The 20,901-nt window shown below is 34.5% G+C and overlaps 1 protein-coding gene across 2 annotated transcripts in view; it reads right to left on the reverse strand.

Moving 5' to 3' along the window:
* Positions 1-1,540: 1,540 nt before the first annotated feature.
* LOC146993407 (uncharacterized) overlaps positions 1,541-20,901 on the reverse strand; it is a 36,973-nt gene continuing 17,612 nt past the window's right edge. For both annotated transcript variants that reach the window (XM_085808156.1, XM_085808157.1), the window contains exons 2-3: positions 18,346-18,468; positions 1,541-3,777 (exon numbers count right to left, since the gene is read on the reverse strand). In XM_085808156.1, the coding sequence (XP_085664282.1) occupies positions 2,941-3,777; positions 18,346-18,393 (885 nt within the window). In that variant the 5' untranslated portion in view covers positions 18,394-18,468 and the 3' untranslated portion in view covers positions 1,541-2,940. The remainder of the gene's footprint in view (positions 3,778-18,345; positions 18,469-20,901) is intronic.

Here is a 20,901-nt window from a genome sequence, read left to right on the forward strand (position 1 = left end):
TTATGTTATTTACGAATATTGAGAAACTAAGAGTTGTGTTTGGGCATCTGATGGTGCTGGAGTGTTCAGCCCAGAGAATCGCGCGTTTTAGTGCTTGGGACTTCGCTTGAAAGACTCTGCTTTCCGCGCTGGTGCCTCCGTAGCATCTTCTGATAGCTCATGCATTTTCGAGTTATAGTGATCTCTAGAGTTCCCATGGGTTAGATTTGTGGCTGTTGTGGTTCTGAGGCTTCTCTGTTATGTTGTAGAGGACTGTTAATAGTTGTGTTGTCTCATATAGCTGCTTGTCAATTTCCTCTGAGTCTTGAAGACTATGTGGTGTGTCATATTTTGCATGTAGTTTCTGGCAGAATTTTAGCCAATCCAGTTGCTTTATTTTCATTTTGTAAAATCAACCCATTGGTTGCCTCTGTACCCGGAAAAAGTTGGTAAGCTGTGCGGGTGTTTGATGACTGCAAGGTCGCAGGAGGCTAGAAGCTCGCAGATCTGTTGCCCTCTTGGATTTGATTGGCTGAGTAACCATACTGAGTGTTTCGCGTTGAGGTCTCCTGAAATTATTGCTGGGATATCCTCGTTTTCTTGATGAGGTCTTCTATTTTGTTAGGCTTGGGTCTATAGCTTGAGATAGGGGACAGTAGACCGAGGCTCGGATGAAGGGGTGTCACCTACCTGTGCTGAAAATTTTCCTTTCTGTTGTAGTTGCTTTTTCACAAGAGCCGGTATCCTGGGCTTCACACCAGCCTTGTTACTCTGATCGAGTAAGCTTAAACCCTCTGTCGAGGGAATCCCCAGACGACGACAACGTATTACTCAACCATGGAGTGTGACTCTGCAAATAGGCCGATCATTAGTTGATTACTCCATCCACATCCCGCGGCAGCACGCAGGCTCTAAAGGAGATACAGTACAACAGATCTCGATATCAGAACAAAACGTTTCCAATGTACAAAGATTAAACTACAAATTATTCGCACTCCCCCCTAGAGGGAGGAACGGATAAGTCGGCACAAATTATTTGCAACACCGTGCAGATTTTTATATATGAATGGGTTCAATCCGAATATCGTTATGCATTATTTGCTTGTCTCTAAAATGAATTAAATTATGTAAGTGACATTTTAATTTAACATTCTTTTTTTTTTTTTTTTTTTTTTTTTTTTTTTTTTTTACTTTTCTAAGCGTAATTTTGATTAAACGATGTATATTTAATTTACGATATATTATCTCACAATGATAGTTTGGTTCGATTTAGCCTATTATGGCAAAGCACACTAGAGCTACTTGCCAAATGGGAAGAATGCCTTTGTGGAAGATTGGCCTTGTATACACGTTACTCATGAGGAGAAACACGAAAACGCCCATGCAACCAGCCCGTTTGCCTGGAACAGAACCCAGGTCAGAACTACCAGTGTTCAGCGATTTTACCGTTCGGCTGCTATATTTAACATTTAAATGAAGGATTAAAAACAAATTTTGCATAAACAAAAATTTGTTGAAGATTATGAGACTTAGAAATCGAATACAAACAGAACAGACAAAATTATCACTGACTACATTTTAATTCCATATAATATATATACATGTACAAAATTCAAACACAAATTTCATACTTAAAATATGTTAGAGATATAGCGCTTCAATGATATGACCATACACAAAATATCATCTGTCTGTAGCTAATGCTATTGATAATGTAATAACAATATTTTCCGAAAATGCAGTATAAAAGAAAGATTAATAAATAAACTTCATCCAAAATGTGTTTGTAAAATATCAAGTGTTTCATTGGAAGAATAAAATCACAGATAGATAAAACTACGTTTAACATCACAAATAATACAGTTACTTCTAATGTTCAACATCAACAACAATTTCATTTTATTTCACTTTTAACTACTCACAGCAACCTCTGTCTACAAATGAAGGTTATACGAACATATTATGCAAGTTAAATAAACATTTTACAGATGCCATGCTTTCATTTAATTTAAATAATAGCACAAAACATGATAGATTCAACTATCAGATACAGATGTATTTTGAAGTGTCCATAGTGACAACCTATTTAAACAGTTAAAAGGTAGTGAAAATCAGGGTTCTTAATATTTTAAAGGCAAAATGCTTAGTTATTGCTTTATCTTAAAAATATTAATATAGGGTCAAGAAAAAATAATTTTAAGACTTCTTAAAACTGCTTGCAATCTATGATTAAATCATATGTGAGCAATTGAGAACCTGTTCAATTTTAGAAGATAATTTTATCAAATTTTCTTTTTCTTAGAATCCCTAATGGCAAAAATGTTTTGATTTATTTAAAAGAAATTCATCCAGTTCGGTCTTTATATAATAAAATAAAAGCATTGACGATCCTGTGACATGCCAAATTCATTAAAATTAGAATATTACTTTCAAAATAAGTCAAAGCTGTTTTAGTTTTTTTCATATTTTTTAGACATTTATTAACATTTATATTTGCAATATACAAACGGAAGTAAATGTACTTTTTGAGTTTCAATAATATTAGGAATTTCGGAGCAGATTTAGACACATCACCTCTTTGAATGAAAGCAAAATGATTAAGACATTTTCAAAAGGAATCTGAATGAGCTGCGTCATTCAGAAAAACTAGTAATTAATTAAAAATGAATGATATGCATAAAAATGTTATCGATGTATTTAGTGAAAAATGAAAGTATTCGAAATTAATGATAAACAAAATTTTATCTTGTTTAGTAGTGGAAGATTTAGTTTGCATGTGAAGGTACTTTAATTAACAACCGTGAACCGGAAAGGTTGACAAAATTCCTTTTTTTTTTCTTTCCTTTAGCTGCCTACTTAAAACAATAATAATAAAAAAATACGTTAAACTGAAGCTTTACTTCCCCAAAATATTTCATTAATCCTGAAATTCAGTAACCTTTATCAAGATCCATTATGTATTTAACCATCACTATTTGCTTTCAAAGCTGGCGGTTTACAAAGTCCAGCATTGGTCATCACCACTTCATCGACTTCCCTCTTAGGTTGAACACTAGTTAGCTCTTCAGTGGCCGGTATCTTCTTGTCAGTCGGTGATTGAGGGACATCTTCAGCCGTGAGGGTTACACAGAAAGTTTCAACGGGAGTTTCATCTTCATCATCGCTATAATGGATATTGAAAAAGACGCTGAGCAACATAGTGAAACAGAAAATGCAACCCCCAATGCAGAAGACAATCAAGCCCATGATGCGGCACAATTTGATGTAGTAATTAAACCTTGCTGCATCTCTGTCGATGATGAGGAAACCTTCTTGTTGGCCAGCGATTCCTTGACGGAGTGGAGTTATGTAGCCAACTAGGATGAAGAACAAACCCAGAGCCAATGTGAACGCACCCATAGCCAAGTTAAATTTCCAACAAAACATAGCAGCTTTGCGTTGCTTTCGAGTTTGACTGAGATAAAGCATATCATCTTCGTAAATGTCTTCGTAGAGTTGAGGATTCCGGATTGATACTGATTCATAAAAGTTGTGAAGATATGAACGTACGCCAAAAAATTCAGATGTTGCTTCATCTTTGGTGACACATTGAGATTTTTCAGAATCTGCTGCATGTGTTTCACCAATTTCATAGGTTTTGTAATCTGACTGGGTATCATCTTTAGAATTTCCTCTAGGAATTGTAGAATTTATTTTTTTCTTCAAGTCCAATTTCATTTTGTTCCTGCCATTCTTCACTTTCTTTTTCTCGCCACCTGGAATGCTTTTTTGCTTTTCAACTTCATTTTCAAGTAAAATCTAGAAGAAAAATGTTTACAGTTAAATTATCTGTACAGTATTAAAACATATGCTTGAAGACATCTACTAAAACATGCTTAAATGTTGCACATTTGATAGCAAATATTTTGATACCTACACTTAACCGCTTTATGAAAACCCTAATTAAGGATAAAATTTTATTCTGCTCCAAAACGTGTAACAGATTGTTTTCGTACGAATCTGACACTCAGTATTAATCTAGATCCTCGAAATACATATTTTAGGTAACAAGAAAAGGGCCTTGTTCGATAGATAATGATGCAAAAACAAATTTTTAAATGTCATTTGGCTACTTTTGAATTTACAAACTTTCCCTCTTAAACTAAGAAAAATTACGTATAGAAAGTTAGATTCATTTGAAAATTTTTCAATCGAGAGAAAGTTGCTCATCAGCGTCCGAGCGTTAAAATTTCCAAACTCTGGTAGTTTGACCTGGGTTCAAATGCCGGCGAACGGCCTGGCTGCTTGGAATTCTTCGTGAATATCTAATCATTCAAGAGAACAGAGCAAAGAAATATGTTGATACTTATTTAGAGATATTCCCCTTAACCATTTTCACTCGGAGTCTTCTCGAGATTAAGGGGACATGCGACATATCGACTGGCGAAATGCAGCTATTTCGGGACAAAAGTTATTAGGGTATAACTTTTCTCAAAATAAACGTATACTCTAAATTTTTTTCTCATTTAAAATAGATAGTTGAAAGATTATATAAAACACATAAAACATAAATTTAAAGCTTAATGTTTTTAAAAACCAGATTTCTCTTATCTTTGACGAATCTTTTGTGACAGTGTGCTAGTTTGGTTCACTTTTCTTAAAAAATTCTGCTTCAAACTCCTTCAAATGTTACATAATGGTTAAAAACACATGATTTAAGAATAATAAGCAGTGCTTTACATTTTAATTAAAAAGAAAAATATTAAAAATAAATTAGTAAAATGTTTTGAAAATCATAGAAAAAATTGTACTAAATTTTTTAATATATCCAAAACTAACGATCATAAATTTTACATCCTGCGTAGTTTCAAAGAAATAGTTAAGATAAACAACTATGGAAAATTTAAACCTTCTAGGCTAAATAGTTTTCAAGAAAAGTGTACGAAAGTTTAAAAAAACACATTTTGAGAAAAACTGATAAAACCACTTAAACATTAATAATTTATAAAAAAAAATCATTTTAATATTTTCCTGCCCCATAATCATCTTGAACTGGCATTTCTCCACCTAGTTGTTTCTGTTTTATTAACTTATGTTTCTTTCTGGCCATTTTAGAAAGCTTTTGGTAAGCGAGATGGGCCTAACGAATTCTATCACAATCTATTTTCACAAAAACCTTACCGTAAAAAATCCTGGTTGTATTCCTAATAGTTCTAGTACTTTATTGCGGCTTTGTACACCATCATTAAAACATATTACCTCATCTAATAAAACTAATTTTAATGTGATGACACTCACAAAAACATTTTTTGGGATGCGTGTCCAGATGCAATTATTAAAACTTTTATTCGGGTTTTCAGTCGTTGTTTGTCCCTTGTCTAACGTATAGCAGCGCAAGGAGTACCTGCCTTGAGCATCTTACAGGTGACAGTGCGATTTAGCTCAGTTCCGTCCCCAATTTTGGGGGAGAGCACTCCAGGAGGGGAACGGTTCCGAGAGTCTGCCACTCCTCTTTCCCTACGACCAACCTCTCGAGAGGAACTTTTGGATTCCCGAATATTTCGAGTGCCCCCATGCCGCACGGACACTATACATTTACGAACATCAGTGCCTTCTCCGGGATTCGAACCCGGGCCCTTCGGCACGGCAGTCAGCGACGATAACCGCTAAACCGGTTGGGCGGCGGGTTTAAACTTCTTTCATGAATTCAATTTGAAGTAGTTTTTTTGTCAGAGAGACTTCTAAACACTCCGTTAAAACAGGTTCTAACAAAGAATTTTTATGAATATACGTTTTACCAGCTGAATAATATGGCTTTATTGTTGTCACACCAGACATCTGTCCCTTCTAAATTGGTGGGCTTGCTAGCGCTTGTTTACATTTTGTAATGAAAGATTTTAAATTTTCTAAACACACATAAATTATATATTTTTGGAATGTTCTCAGGCTACTTTATTTTTTTAGCCCAAAATTGAAACTTTTTATGTTATATTCCCCCTTACTACCAGCGACTCGATGGCACTTGTTCACGAAAATATACAGGGCGTCACATAAATGTTGGTACAGATTTTTAAGGGAAGGTAGGGTATATCAAAAGACATCATTTGATGCATAACAGCCCGTGATCGCAAAAATCATTGTACACCTCCAGAGCGTTAGAAGAGAAATATCTGAATTTTTATCATTCGAGCATTAGTTGCCTAAGAAGAATATGCAACGTTATACGAACAGGGAGATGTCAGGTATGCATTTTGATGCATGGGTTGGCTGATGGCAATGCAAGAACTACTGAACGACTGTATCGAGAGCGCTTTACACGAAGAGATATACCGAACCACCATTTGTTTTCGAATGTGCATCATAATTTGTGTGAATGTGTGTCTTCAAGAAGTAGTAGACATACTCAGGGCAGACCACGAACGATTCGTGCGCCCATCATGGAAAATAATTTGTTGGATGTTGTGGATAGAAATCCGAGTACCAGCATACATGCTGTCTATGCTGCCTAAGGAGGGTAATGAAATAGCGTACACCGTGTTATGTAAGCAGAATCATTATACCTATATCATCTCCAAAGATCCCAGTCACTGTTCCCGACAAATCATCCTGCACGTCTGCGTTTTCCATCAATGTCCAGTGGTATCTCCACCAATGTCAACAACATGCCCATTTCCCATGCTATGTTTTGCTTCCTGATGAGGCGTTTTTCCCGCGAAATGGTGAGTTTAAACAACATAGTCAGCTTTTACGGGATCACGCGTACCCTCATGCAGTGAGACTGAATGATGCTCTACATCGCGTCTCGGTGAATGTTTGGACTGTTGTTTGGTTTGGTCGGTCATTCCATCATCTGGTTTGGTTGGTCATTCCATCATCTATGACATTAAATTACTTAAATGTTTGAAAAGGTTCTACTAAGCTTACTTTACCCTGTGCCAGAACTCTGAGACGCAACATGTGGTTCCAACACAACGGGGACTCCTTCCCGGTATGGAAAATGTGTTGGGAGACGTGTGTGTCGTTTGGTCACCGATGGGTTCGGCACGGAGGACCGGTTACCTGGCCCTCAACTCTCTCCGGATTTGAGCAGCTTGGATTTCTTTCTTTGGGGAGCACTTAAAGCTGTTATATATCAAACAACTATAGAGTCTGAAACCAATTTTCTTTTGTTTTGTTCCAATGGCTGGCTCTAGCCGTTTATAGGCATTGGCGACCACTAACGTAGGAAGCAGTGGTCTCTTTACTTTGGAGACACCTAATAAGTGGGCCATCGTTCCCTCTTGTGAAGGGACGGACAAATTACATCCCTGCCTTCTCCGGGATTCGAACCCGCGCCCTTCTGTACGGCAGTCAGAGTCACTAAACACTTTTTCGTCTGGGTGGCCTGAAACGAATCTAGTTGCAAGAATTGTTGCGCTGCTGCAGATATCCAAGCAAATCTAGGAATTTTTAACCGTATCCGCCAATCCATGTTCCGCCTGTGTGATGCATGCATCGCTTGTAGTGGTGGAAGCTTTGAACATATTTTGCAACATTTTGAAATGGTATCATCTACTATAATATATGTAACAGTTATGTGGTACGATGCTTGCTAGGTGTTCAAACTGACCCTCTTTCTAATAGTATGTAACAGTTATAAGCAATAAATAATTCTGGTAATCTCCGTCTTGTGAACCATTCATTTCTTGTATTTCTGATACCACTTTACTACGACGTTACCGGTCATGAGTTTATATGCAGTTCTCAATTCCTTTGATGGCCCCTACTTTCCCTTAAAGCCTGCATCAATATTTATGGGACACCGTGTATATTACGAACTATGAAATTGCAGAATAAAATTTATCAGATTGTAAAACGTAGTGCGGTTTTGATCTATAATATTTCAAACTTGAACTCAGATTCGTTTAGCTTTGAACGTCTATTTCTTTTAAAGTATAGTCTTAGACTTGCTTATCTATTTTTTTGAAACTATCCAAACAATATATATATATGATGAAAACAAGAAAAAAAAAAAAAAAACGGAGCAGTGATGATACGTAGTACGCAGATAAGTTATATCGTAGATCCATACTGAAGAGGAAGAAGTCGCGTGGGATTAAATTCCATTTTTATTTAAATTGATATTTGTGGTCGCAATTCAACTTGGCACTCTAATCGGGCCTATTTCCAGAACATTTACATTTCTGATACTTTTTCTATAGGAATGGAGCCCAACGAAACTGCGTCCAAGCAGCAGTCAGAGAGAAGCTAAAGTACGTATTTACTCAATACGTAAGTGGAAGGTTTTGGTTTAGGCTAAAAAATTTCATTTCTCGAAATTCCCAATTAGCTACGTCATCATCATTATATAAGTCATGCGGCATACATTTATCTAGAAATGACGTAGTCCAGAAACATTATTTGTTTAGAATAATGAGGAAATACTCAGATTAAAAATGAGGAATTAAGAGCCTATAACTAAACTAAATTATAAATCTGATTTACATATTTTTTATCTTACACACAGACACACACACACACACACATATATATATATATATATATATGTATGTATATTGCGGAAAGTACAAACAAATCTACTGTACATAAACTAAATTATAAATCTGATTTACATATTTTTTATCTTACACACACACACACACACACACATATATATATATATATATATATATATGTATATTGCGGAAAGTACAAAAAAATCTACTGTACATATACAAAAGCTCCTTATCCATTTCTTTAGAACGGAGTTTAGGCTACACTGTAAAGGAACTTCACATGTTCCATAACGCCACCAGTGGCGAAGTGATTCAGACTTCTGAATGCAAAGAGTTCGACCTAGACTCGATCCCAGGTGAAGGGACTGGCTGGTTTGTTTTCGTGGTTTTCTTCAAGTGTGTAAATAGAAGCCAGTTCCCATTAGAAATCCTTCATAAAGGCATTCTTTTCCTTAAGCAGACAGATCTCGGGTGCCTTTGTCTTATTCAAATAACCTAACATAAAGCTGCGCCTAAACAATTTTTCATTTCAGGCAAAGAGGTAAATGTGAGTCCTAATGTCTTCTATTTTGGGGAAAGGAATTGAGATCGTTTCAAAATTAACTAATTTTTTTCAAATTTAATAATGCCAAAAAAACATGAATCCTTACATTATTTAAAGTATTTTCGAAACTGTAAGTACATGGCTACGACCAACGGTCACGAAATAAAGGCCGGGTAAGGATTTTTGTTGACGCGTTATATACTATATATTCATATATACTACAATATAATATGTGCCATATATATATACAATACAAATCAACTCTACATGTGCGCAATTTTTATACTTTTATTGCAAAAATATTTAATTACAGTTTTATATATTCTGAATAATGGAATATATATAACAATTTATAATTCTGAAATGAAAGTAACTAAAAATATACTTTTTGAAAGAAAATAGCATAATAATCAAACACAATTCTTAATTTACGTTTATAATCCTAGGTATAATGTAATATTAATGGAAATTGAACATAATTTTCGTGCTGAAACCATTTTGATTTTCTAGTACTATCCAAACATATTTCCATCGCTGGTTAGAATTCTTTTAAAAACAAAACTTTTATTTGTTTAAAATATGGTTGTAGAGTCTATTAAGTTATTTTGAAGCAGGTGTGAAAAATGTGCAATGGCCTCGCCGGGACTCGAACCTGGAACTCTCGAATACGCATCGAGTGTGCTAACCACAACGAAGGTATGCTAGAAGGAGCAAGAAAATACCTTAGGGTAAAAATAAAAACCATGCTGTGGGCTGATAGAGTAACCAGAAAATAAAATTTGTCATCATTTGCATCATAGCACACATTCAGGTCACACCACGCTAAAATTTAAACAAAACAGAACTGTGAGAAAAAGAGACTCAAGGAAATAATTTGTATTTTCTAAAGTAAAAATAATGTACCTATATTTTAGTCACGAAATTCTTGACAATCAGAGGAAAAAATGTTTTATATCCACCTCCGATGAAAGAAATATATGGCAGTAACTTGACTAGAAAAATACTATTCACGGACCATTTACGGATATAACTCGGAAGAGTAGTTCTGCTTTGCTCACTACAACCATTTTTATCCATTTTTAGTTACTGTGATCTATGCTGGATTCTTAGATAAAAGTCTAAATAGCAGAGAGACAAGTGCTGATTCCTTTTAACAGACTGATATTCTTAAAAACTGCATTATTAAAAGATACAGAAAAATTACCAAACAAATTTCTCCCTTGAAATTAATGAATAAATGTCTAACTTATTTGATTCATTTTCTAAATTGGTATCAAGGATCAACGACCAGTAGTTCAAAACAAGTTTAGTAGTATAAGCTCTTTGAAACACCTTATATATATATATATATATATATATATTAGCGAGTAGGCATGGTTCCATTTATTAGTATATACGGCATGCACAGAAACATGTTTACACGTTGGTCTGTCATTAGATCTCCTGCCGTACATAATATTCCTTTTCATGACCAGACGATAGGTTTTGAGTGCTGCATTTTCATGAAGAAGAAAAATCGGTACGATCCTTCGTATGAACAATAAATCCAGATCGTTACTGTCAAAATAATTCGCCAATTCATGAGAGAGCTACTCAATGACGAAATTAATAGCGCTTGGATTCAACGGAACGTACAGCCAGGCAGGTCATGAAGTTACTGTAATAGGATTTTGAATATCAAATCATATCTAAGGGCTTGTGGTCACATCCTTCTCCGGATTTAAACCCCCATATTCTCACGTCTGTGATTATGCAAAATAATCGAGAAAACTTCTACTGGCTTTAGGAACTTAAAACGGTTTTACGTCATTTTAATACTATGGATATTTCCCACGAACAACTTGTGAGAGTCCTTGAGAACAACAACAAAAAAAAAAAAAAAAAAAAAAAAAGGGGGGGGAGGAAACGACTGCAGCTTTGTCTGGATGTTCATAGAAATCCTTTCCAACAACTACTGTGAGAACAAATCGATATCAAGTACTCTGGTACTAGTGTACGACAAATGTATAGTTAAAGCATTGTATTTCTTATGATCTCTGCATTCCTTTTACTGCTTTCTGCTGGGTGTGAAGAAATCCACGGTTCATTGTTTAAGGCATAATTTTATAAAATAATTAACATTATTTCTGTTAAGCAGTTTACACTGGAAAAGGAAAACTTTTAATGTTAATTAAGTCATTGTTATAAGAGACAGAAAATTCTCACTTTATCAGTCAAACGAAGACTGAATTCCTTTATTATCAGTGAAATTCCTTGAATTATCAATGAAACAAACGTTCGACTGATTAATTTCAGGATAAGTAAAAATATGTAATCTCAACCGTTTTGATAATTGGCATACCATGGGCTTTTTCATCCCTTCTTTTCCTCAGATTTTATGCTTTTTCATTGCTCGCTGAAATTAATTTTGTTTGGAGTTATTATACTTTCGGCATACTAAGGAAATGAACTAGCAATAGTTTAAGATATTTATAGCTTCCTTGAGGTATTATGTTTCACGTTAATAGCATTGTGCTTGTTTAGTTAATGACTTTAATTCCAATCCACTCTTTCTTAACGCTTTTCAAATTATATTAACTTAATTTTTCAATTTTCATTACTATTTCTGTTGACATATGGCACCACCTTCTCGTTCGCTTGGCTCCTTTTGGGTATAAATGCAACCGTGGCTTTCCTTTCGTTGCAGATTTCTCTAGCCCTGATTCACGGGGTTATTTTCTAAATAGGTAGAGGTTTGACTAAAATCTACACTAAACATAAGGTTGTTGCTTTACTTAATTTTATAAATCAGAAGTTGTTTCCGTCTTCGAAATGTTTAATTATCTCTGCAAACTGTTAATATTTTAATTAAATTTTTTACGCTTGTTGAAATTGATGTCATCTAGCTTTAATAACTGATCTTTTTTTTATGATTAATGGCTAGGTATCCCAAGTGGCTTTAATTCGCCATTTGATCCGTCGCTGTGTGAAAATTTCTTAGTGATAAAACTAAGCATAGAAACCAATGTATTAAAGAATCGGCATCCCTATAGTATGAGAAATTTAAACTCATATGTATACAGGAAATAGAATAGGGACAAAATCCGACATATAAAATGCTGTTATTTATTTATTATTTATACATTTTTCTGCTATCACATTAAATCCTTCTTATTGATTCAAAAAAAGGATGCTGGTGTTCCAATGGAATTTAAAAGCTTTACTTACACACGTGTGAAAAATTAAGAGAATTTTCAAATTGTGTCCATTTTTATGAAAAGTATTCAACCAAAGGTACTAATTATGCTGCCGAATTATGAAAATATTCGGAATCGAAAAGGCAATCATACACGTGGGTATCTGCAAAAATGCGACGATTTATAAGCACGGCGGGTTTTTCGGTGATTTGTATGCTTGTACTCCTTCACGATAATCGCCATGTTTCTTGAAACAGTTGGGTCACTTTTATAACTTAACAGGTAAAATAAGTAGCCATGAACGTATGGATGATAGAATGGGATGAAAAATTATCGTTAGATTACAGGCAGGCAAATCACAAGCGTAGGTGTCTGCAGAACTCAATATAACGCCCAGTGGTGTCTGCGGTTTGTGGAAACAGTTTCAGGAAACTGAATCCATATCGAGAAGACTGGGGCAAGATCGACAGAGATCTACAACGACGAATGAGCGTCATTTGGTACTTTCCGCGCGGCGACAGCTACGGCTTAACAGTTCTCACGTGAGTTGTATGGTACCACTGGAATCCAAGTTGCCCGACCTACAGTTGCTCCAAGGTTTTATGAGATACGGCTGTATGCCAGAAGACTGTTTTTTGCGTCTCACTCACTGCAGCACACAAGAAAGCTCGTTTAGTATGGTGCAGACAACGTGCGCCTTGAACCAGACTTCAGTGAAGCATCGTGCTTTTTTACAGAGGAGATTCAGCCTGGACACTGATTTTTGACGTTCCTATATCTGGAACAGAGGCTAGACCACGATACCATTTCTTCCTCTTCAGGGAAAAGGATTATTACTGTGGAGAAGGTGCAATGGTGAGGTTCACTGACTGTCATGAAGTATAGAGAGGAGATTTTAGAGCATTGATGATCTACTTTTCAGGGATGCAGTTGGTCCTGGGTTCCTGTTAATGAACGATAATGCTCATCTAAATAGTACTCAGGTGATCGATGATTACCTGGAAAATCAGGATATTCTCAGCATGGATTGGATAATCAGATTGCTTGACATTAACCCTATAGAGCGTATCTGTGACGCTATTTAGAGGGCAATTTCATCTCACCATCCCCCTCCAAGAACTGCCACAGCGACACCTCAACTGTTTCCTGTCCAGTACGCCGTCACTCTGCGCGATCTGTCTGATTGTGAGAGGGGACCATACTCCATGTTGGACTCCTTCAGTTCGATATCACAATGTGGATTTTGGATAGTCCTGCCCTACGAGCTTTACTATTAATCATGCTTAGATAAAATGACGCCGCCCAATCGGTATAGTGGTTAGCATCGCTAACTGACATGCAGAAGGTTCCGGGTTCGAATGGATGTTTATGAATGTGTAGTGTCGGTGAGGCATGGCGGTACTCTAAATATGCGGCGAGCCGAAAATCCTTTCGCGTGGTTTGGTGGAAGGGGAGAAGGATGGGAGACCTTCGGACCTGTGCCCCTCCGGGGTGCTCTCCATCAAAATTGGAGGGGGAACTGAGCAAAATCTCACTGTCAACTGTAAGGTGCTCAAGGCTGTTGCCAACGACAGGCGTAAACTAGAGCTCCTTGCCACGAGGTATTTCGTGGGCTTGGGCTGATGTTACGGTCAGACAAATGAGCATAAGTAACAACAACAACATAAAACGACTTTGGAAAATATATCTCTTTTTCTGTTATAAATGTATGTTCATACCAAATTTCATTAAAATTTGTCCATTAGTTTTTCAGAAATTCGACATAATGTGTAAATTATCTTAATTTTGCACACGAGTGTATTTTTGCTATTGTATTAATTCTCAGTTCTTTTATCATCTGAGTGAATGCTATACTTAATTTCCTTTTCGTTACCTGAGGCTTAAGTATTTCTGTTAATCTGTTCTATAGCTTAACACAAAAGGTTTTCGTTTTCCGAAAATAATTGCCCACTGCGTTATTATTCATATAAATATGTTTTGTTTTTATAATTGTCTTGGTTTAAAATTTATTCGACATCGACAAATAAAGTCGACTATGACAGATTTCCCATTCGCTCCCCTTCATATTTCTGTGAAATACACTTTTTGTACGATCCAATTGTTTTCATGGGCATGAGCAAATTGCTTTCAAATTGTACACTTTGTGTACAATTTGTTTAATATTGTTTTATTGAGAGTTTCTGGTAATAATTACAGTCTTTGATTCAAGTTAATTTTTACTTTCTTCAGTGAAACAATAGAAGCACTTCTTAAAGCTATACAGTTCTGCTGTGCTTGAATACCATTTGATCATATTATTTAACAGTTAATTTTCTAGTAGCTTAGCTAGAAGCTGGCCATGTGTTTCCGTTTAAGTTTGAAATATTAGATTTGTTAATTTTTCTAGTAATACTGCTGTGAAGGTGAATTTGACTTTCACGTAATTAATGGAAAAGCTAACTGAATTAGAAAAACGAGAAAATAAATTAAAAGTAAACAGATTTCAGACATGTTTACTGTGTACTAGTAGATAAGAAGTTTAATAACGCTAGTATTATTAAGCTTCTATAAATTAGACTGTAACATTGAAGACAGTGTTATAATAGACTGTAACGTTGAAAAACATTGTGAAAATTAATTTTAAAACGATTTCGTTTTAAAAGTGGCATTAGTTGCACATAGGAAACTATTTGGAAAAACTCAGACAAAATATAAAACAGCTCATCATGTCCTCTTGTAATGACAATGTTAAACACCTACATGCCGTAAATATCATCTCGGAGAATCATATTATTTATTATTATTTACGTGGCCCACCCTAAGGCACTACACAGAAGGGAGGGATGCTTTCGTGGAGGGCCTATCTAAGAGAAACTGGTTCGTATTAGCACGTTACACATGGGAAAAAATACGAGAACGCCCGTGCAGCCAGCCCGTTCGCGGGATTTGAACCTTGAACCAAACTACCAGTGTTCAAGAACTTTACCGCTCAGCCACTGGAATCTGAAATGATTCCTATTTTTCCATTAGTTTGAATTCAGTCCCATGCCCAAAATATTGCTATATTATATTTCCACTACTTATCTTTTGCTTCATTTATTAAAAAAAATTGAATTAAATATTCTTATGTGCATAATGCATTTGACTAAGAAGTCGTATTTATTTGAGTTCTATGGTCATAATAAAAGCAAATGTGTTCACGCATTATAAACATCATTATGTTTCTTTATCTGTTGTCCTAAAAATTTGATCTTTTGTGCTGAATAGTCAGCCGCTGAACTGTTAAAATACTTTTGAACTAGTTAAGTTTCAAATTTAACTGCCAGAAATCATTAGGGAAAGATCACTAGGAAGAAAACATTAGGTATTTCCGAGTTTAACGTTGATTGAAGCCTTTTGATAGTATATCAGAAACAGCTCTCTCTAATAGATTTTATTTGATTATTTAACTGTAGCAAAGCATACTAGGGCTTTGTGAAGGCATTTGTGAGAGAAACTCGGCCACCACGAAAAAATCTCATGCAGTTGGGCCTTTCAGCTGCCGGGAGTAGAAGCCAGAGTGAACCAAGGAAATTAGACTAAAGGAAGTAAGTTTTTCTTATGTGTTTCGTGCAATGAATGTGAAGCCATGAAATGTCACGATATGACGTCACAACTCTGCATGGCTGTTGTGTCGCAGTCAACGACAGACGTCTCTTTGGATTTGTTTACATACAGGGTGCGGCAGCGTTCATAGTAGGACATTAAAAACACACCATAAGGCAGTAACTCTAATTTATTAATTACCTCTTATGTCAATTAATAGTTAAAGGTATGGCATTTACTAATGTTAAGTTAATGTCCATTGCGTGGACTACTGTTTGAATATGATGCCTGTCAAATGATGACATTAATCTAGGCGGCGTTGGAAGCTTGCCATAACTTGGCGTAACGTATTCCCTGGGGTATTGCCGACGGCAGTTCTGATGCGATCTTTCAACTCAGGAATGGTGGCACAACGTGTTCGGAAAACTTCTTACTTCAGGTGGCCCCCAAAGGAAAAAGTCTGCACATGAAAGATCAGGTGAGCGAGGCGGCCAGGAAATGTCCCCCAAACGAGAAATTACTCTACCTGGAAATGTCTGTCGCAATGGTCCGTCCATCTGGAACTTTTCCATGACGTCCGAAGTTGAAATTTTGCCGAAATAGGCGCTAGGTAGCAATAACAGAGTAGTTATTCTTGAAATAACTTTCAACATCAAAGGCACGATGCTGTGCACTCCACCAATCCATATCACTGTCACATTCGAAATGGCAGCTCATTAGTACACGGATGCGGCACGAGCTGGCGCGCATTCGTGCAGTACGTCATTGTACTACGCAAGTCAAATTACGCTATGAACACTGCCGCACCCTGTATATATTGGTGTTGTTTATATGTTAGTTATTCATCACTGAAAATTCATAAGTCTCCGGTTCTAATTTTAATACTTAATACGAATGATTTTATATTTCGTATTTAGGAAGGGATTTAACATTTTTTTGGCTTCATCTTTCGGGACGTCATGCTTTCTCCATTTATTCTAACCTCATTGTGGTGAACTTTGTTAGTATTTTGACTCTTTAAGCATTAGGCATATTCACATTAAACATTTCTTTATTCTTATAGATTAGCCCCTGAGTTATTAATTCAAGATTCAATAAAAATGCTTTCAAAATATAATTATTATGTGCAAAATTTGTATTGATTGTTCATAATGGTTATAGAAGTTGAAATCGATAAATATTTGCACTCCCATCTAAAGCTTTTTATTTATTTTTTAGACAAGTATGATACACTTCTTGCTCTAAAAAATGAATTACTTTGCGAATAGTCCGGACTTTTGTTTTTAATTCTATAAAATGTATTTATTTTGAATACAAATTCCTTGTGCTTTTTGTATTTTAAGTAAAAGTTATATTTTTTATGAATGTTAGCAATTTAAATCTAATGACTAATTAATAGTGCTGTTTATACTTTTTGTGGAATAATTTAATATCTTCCATGGATATTATCAATTTAATCTGATGATTAATTTGTATTGCTCTTTATACACCTTATAGAATAATTTTAACTTGATGAAATTTATTGTGATGAATTTTTTATACAAAGCGGATAGATAATGAGCAAAATTCAAAACATCTGTTCTTGATTAAAGCAGAAAAAAAATTCTGTAATTAGTTTTGAAACGAGTGTAACACATCGGATTTTTTCTAACATGAGTAATGGCAGAAAATTTCGTTTTTCCATTTCATATTTCTAAGCTGCAGAAAATTTATTTTTAAATAGTTATTGTAGAGGTCCACTAAAGAAATGTTGCTAATTTTAGGATTATCCAATTCATTCTTCTTTCAAAAATCTTCAGAAGGATCTGCTAGTGTGCATTATTGAACCAATTTTACGCACAGTAATTTTACAGAAGTAACTGAACTTCCGCGTATCATGGAATTTTCACAGTCTCATTAATGAGGAGTTAGGATCCGTCTTCAGGATTTTCAATTCTTTAAATCTAGCCCAAAAGTTTAAAATTATCTCTAATAAGCGGCAGTTCTGTGCCAATTTCCTTCCCATTAATTTAATTATTTTTTAATGGAAAGCTTCCATGATGGAGATTGTCACTATGATCAAATAACTCTAACAGTCATTTCTCCAGAGCAGCGTTAAGCTGCATATCATCTTCAAATAGACATGTTTATTCTTTTCAAAATGGCTAATCCAAAATTTAAAATCGTAAGATATATTTAAGCTTTTTAATGGAACCAAATATGCATCTGGAAAAGCAGCCAAAGAATAAGGGCATGGAAATACTCAAATCAAGTGCTACAAAAATTACAGTTCTGTTTTTGGATCAAATTGAAAACGTAATCCCATGACTAATTACATTATTTTATATGTTACAAATGTAGATTTTTGTATAAAACAATATCGATATTTTTCCTGAGAATATGCACAATTTTAAAAAAGAGACAGAAAAACAATTATTCTTAAAATTTTCAGAAATATGTATTATTTTTGTGCCTTAATTCGACACAGAAAAAGATCTGTTTTAAGATTTTCATCACTTCCTTCGGGTATTTATTCTAGTATTGCTATTTCATGTTACAGTATCAACAGCAGCAGTTTCGTATCTCAAACATAATTTAGATATACGGGGGGAAAATAAAGATTATTTACCTCCTTGCTCGCTTCAGTTTCAGCCTTTTCGGTCTCCTCTTGGCTCATGATGATATTACTTCACAGCTTTCACTTTGGAGGAACAAAAGTATCAGATCATATTCTTCTGGGAGCTTTAAACGTCTGAAAATATAGATATATGAGCATAAATAAATAATTCAATTCACATTATTTGCATCTATATTTAAACTTCAAATTCGAAAAAAATTCTTCTTTTAGTCAATTGATTAGACAAAGTCCTCTGACGCTTGCATAGACAGGGTTGTCTTCAATAAGAATTTTATTTAAAAAAAAAAAAAAAAAAAAAAAAAAAAAAAAAAAAACTAAATCTGATTTATTTTGCACATATTGTAAACCGGATCACCTATAACCAACCTGTTTAGCTGCCCGGAAGCAAAGCTGAGAATTAACTACTATTAGGTTTTAATCCCTCGTTCTCCAGTGTAAACTTTATTCCTTATGGCTCAAACATAAATTGTACTTTATTGTGACATTACTACCAAATTATAAGTGCTATGCTGAATAAATATTAGGATTTCAGTTTTCTTATAATCTAACGGAAGCTTCACTGTTGTATGATATCAAATCTCTGGAATAAAATTATAAATGTCTCATTCAAAAATATTTTATTTCCTAAAACTGGAAAAGTCAGTTTTATTATGTCTGGAATATTTTAGAAGAAAAATTCAGGATTTATTACTTAGAATATAGGAATTCCAAAGAAAACGTTTAGATTTACTCCGTTTTAAGTAGAACATGAAAACTCCCGAGCTCTCTCGTCACTATTTCGGCAAGGACTAAATATCTTAAAATTAAAATATTAAAATTAAGGACATAAAAATTTCTGAAATTTGAAATTGCATCTTCAGATTCTTTTGTTTGAAATCTTCGTTAATTTCAAATAATATAATATTTATCTAATCTAATAAAGATTATTATTTTCAAATTAATTTTGAGTTATAAAGCTGTTGCATACGCGCTGTTGTAAATAAACTTTAAAAATGATACCTGCCATTGTAAGGAATTCTACATGCATTCTGAAATATAATTGTTAAATTTTTTAATTATAAAATTTCCTTTCTGAATACGCTGAAAGTTTACTGCCAAAGTATGGATTTTTCATACTACCTTCAAGGTCAGCCCAATTTGATAACAGTTTTGTTAGTTTAAGTGAACTGAAGAAATGAAACATTGCAGGTACCTTAAGTGTTATATTCCTTCAAACTAGTTTATTAAAATGATTGATTTTATAAGAGATTTCCAAATTAATTAAATAAACTAGTAATTCACATTTAAACTTATATAGTTGCACATAGGCAGACGAAAACATTATAGTAATGAATTTTTTCCATAATTAAGTTCTTATAAAGAATTATACTAAAGAATATAAAATGTGATGAAGGTAACACTTTAAAATAAATCACTAAGCATATGATATTATAGCCTTCGCAAAAGAAGTATAAAACATTTAAAGCGCTACGCTCTTTTGACTCAGTATGGCTAAATACTTATTGGAGATGTTGAGCAACAAGAATCATCATAATTTTCATAAATTGCTTTACAATTCTAATCATTATTTGGCGTGTTAGTTCAACGCAATCAATCAATTAAATTAAATTAAGCAATAATTTTCTTTACTTTCTGCATCTTAAATTTTGGTTTTGATATTTTGCACATTAATGTTAGTTTTATGACTAACAATAACATAAATGACAAAATCTAAATTTATAACCTCAGTAAATCATTTCTTTCATGAAAAACAGGTAAATGTTTGGATTTGAAAAACAAATCCTTTTCATCGAAAATTTGAATTAAAAGTGAACCATTTTATGAAATTAGTACACAGGTCTTAACAAAGTTTAATGTATTCCTGACACACTATTAGTAAGCTTTGGATGCATATCTTATCAGAACTTAAGAATACGAATGTACGTTAACCAAGAAGGATTTAGGAATCATCTTAATGGAATATTTCATTGTTTGGAACTTTTTCAAGCAAACTATGAAAATATATTTATATAATCGATATCATGAGAAAACAGTTGTGTATGCTCAGATGGCCTAAATAACATAGTAAATTATTTTTTTTATAACTGCAGTTGCGCTACAATTGAGTTTTTAAAATTTCACAAGGGTAACATTGACAACGCTTGAACACGAATTCCAAAATTATTTACTCCTCCACAAAATTAAATTTACAATAAATCCGTGCAGTCTTGTGGCTTGAAAAAATAATTGCTGTGTGAAAGGCATAATAAAAAAATCGTGCGCTGCTTCTACAGGAGGAATGTCATTAATAATGTAAATAGAGTTTTCCCACTAATTTTAAAACTTGGTATAAAAGAGTGTGTGTGTGATTATGGCAAATCCTCGAGGGCTATCTGCCTAAGGGGAGGGATGCCTTCGTGGAGGACTTTATAAGGGAAACTGGCTCCTATACACGTTATACATGAGAAAAACCACGAAAACTCCCATGCAGCCAGCCCGTTAGCGGGATTCGAACCTCGGACCGAACTACCAGTGTTCAGCGACTTTACCGCTCCCGGCCGCTGGTGG

This window comes from Stegodyphus dumicola, chromosome X1 (assembly GCF_044657685.1).
Source record: "Stegodyphus dumicola isolate Sdum_Otavi_A_Nest chromosome X1, ASM4465768v1".
In the NCBI taxonomy this organism is placed as follows: domain Eukaryota; kingdom Metazoa; phylum Arthropoda; class Arachnida; order Araneae; family Eresidae; genus Stegodyphus; species Stegodyphus dumicola.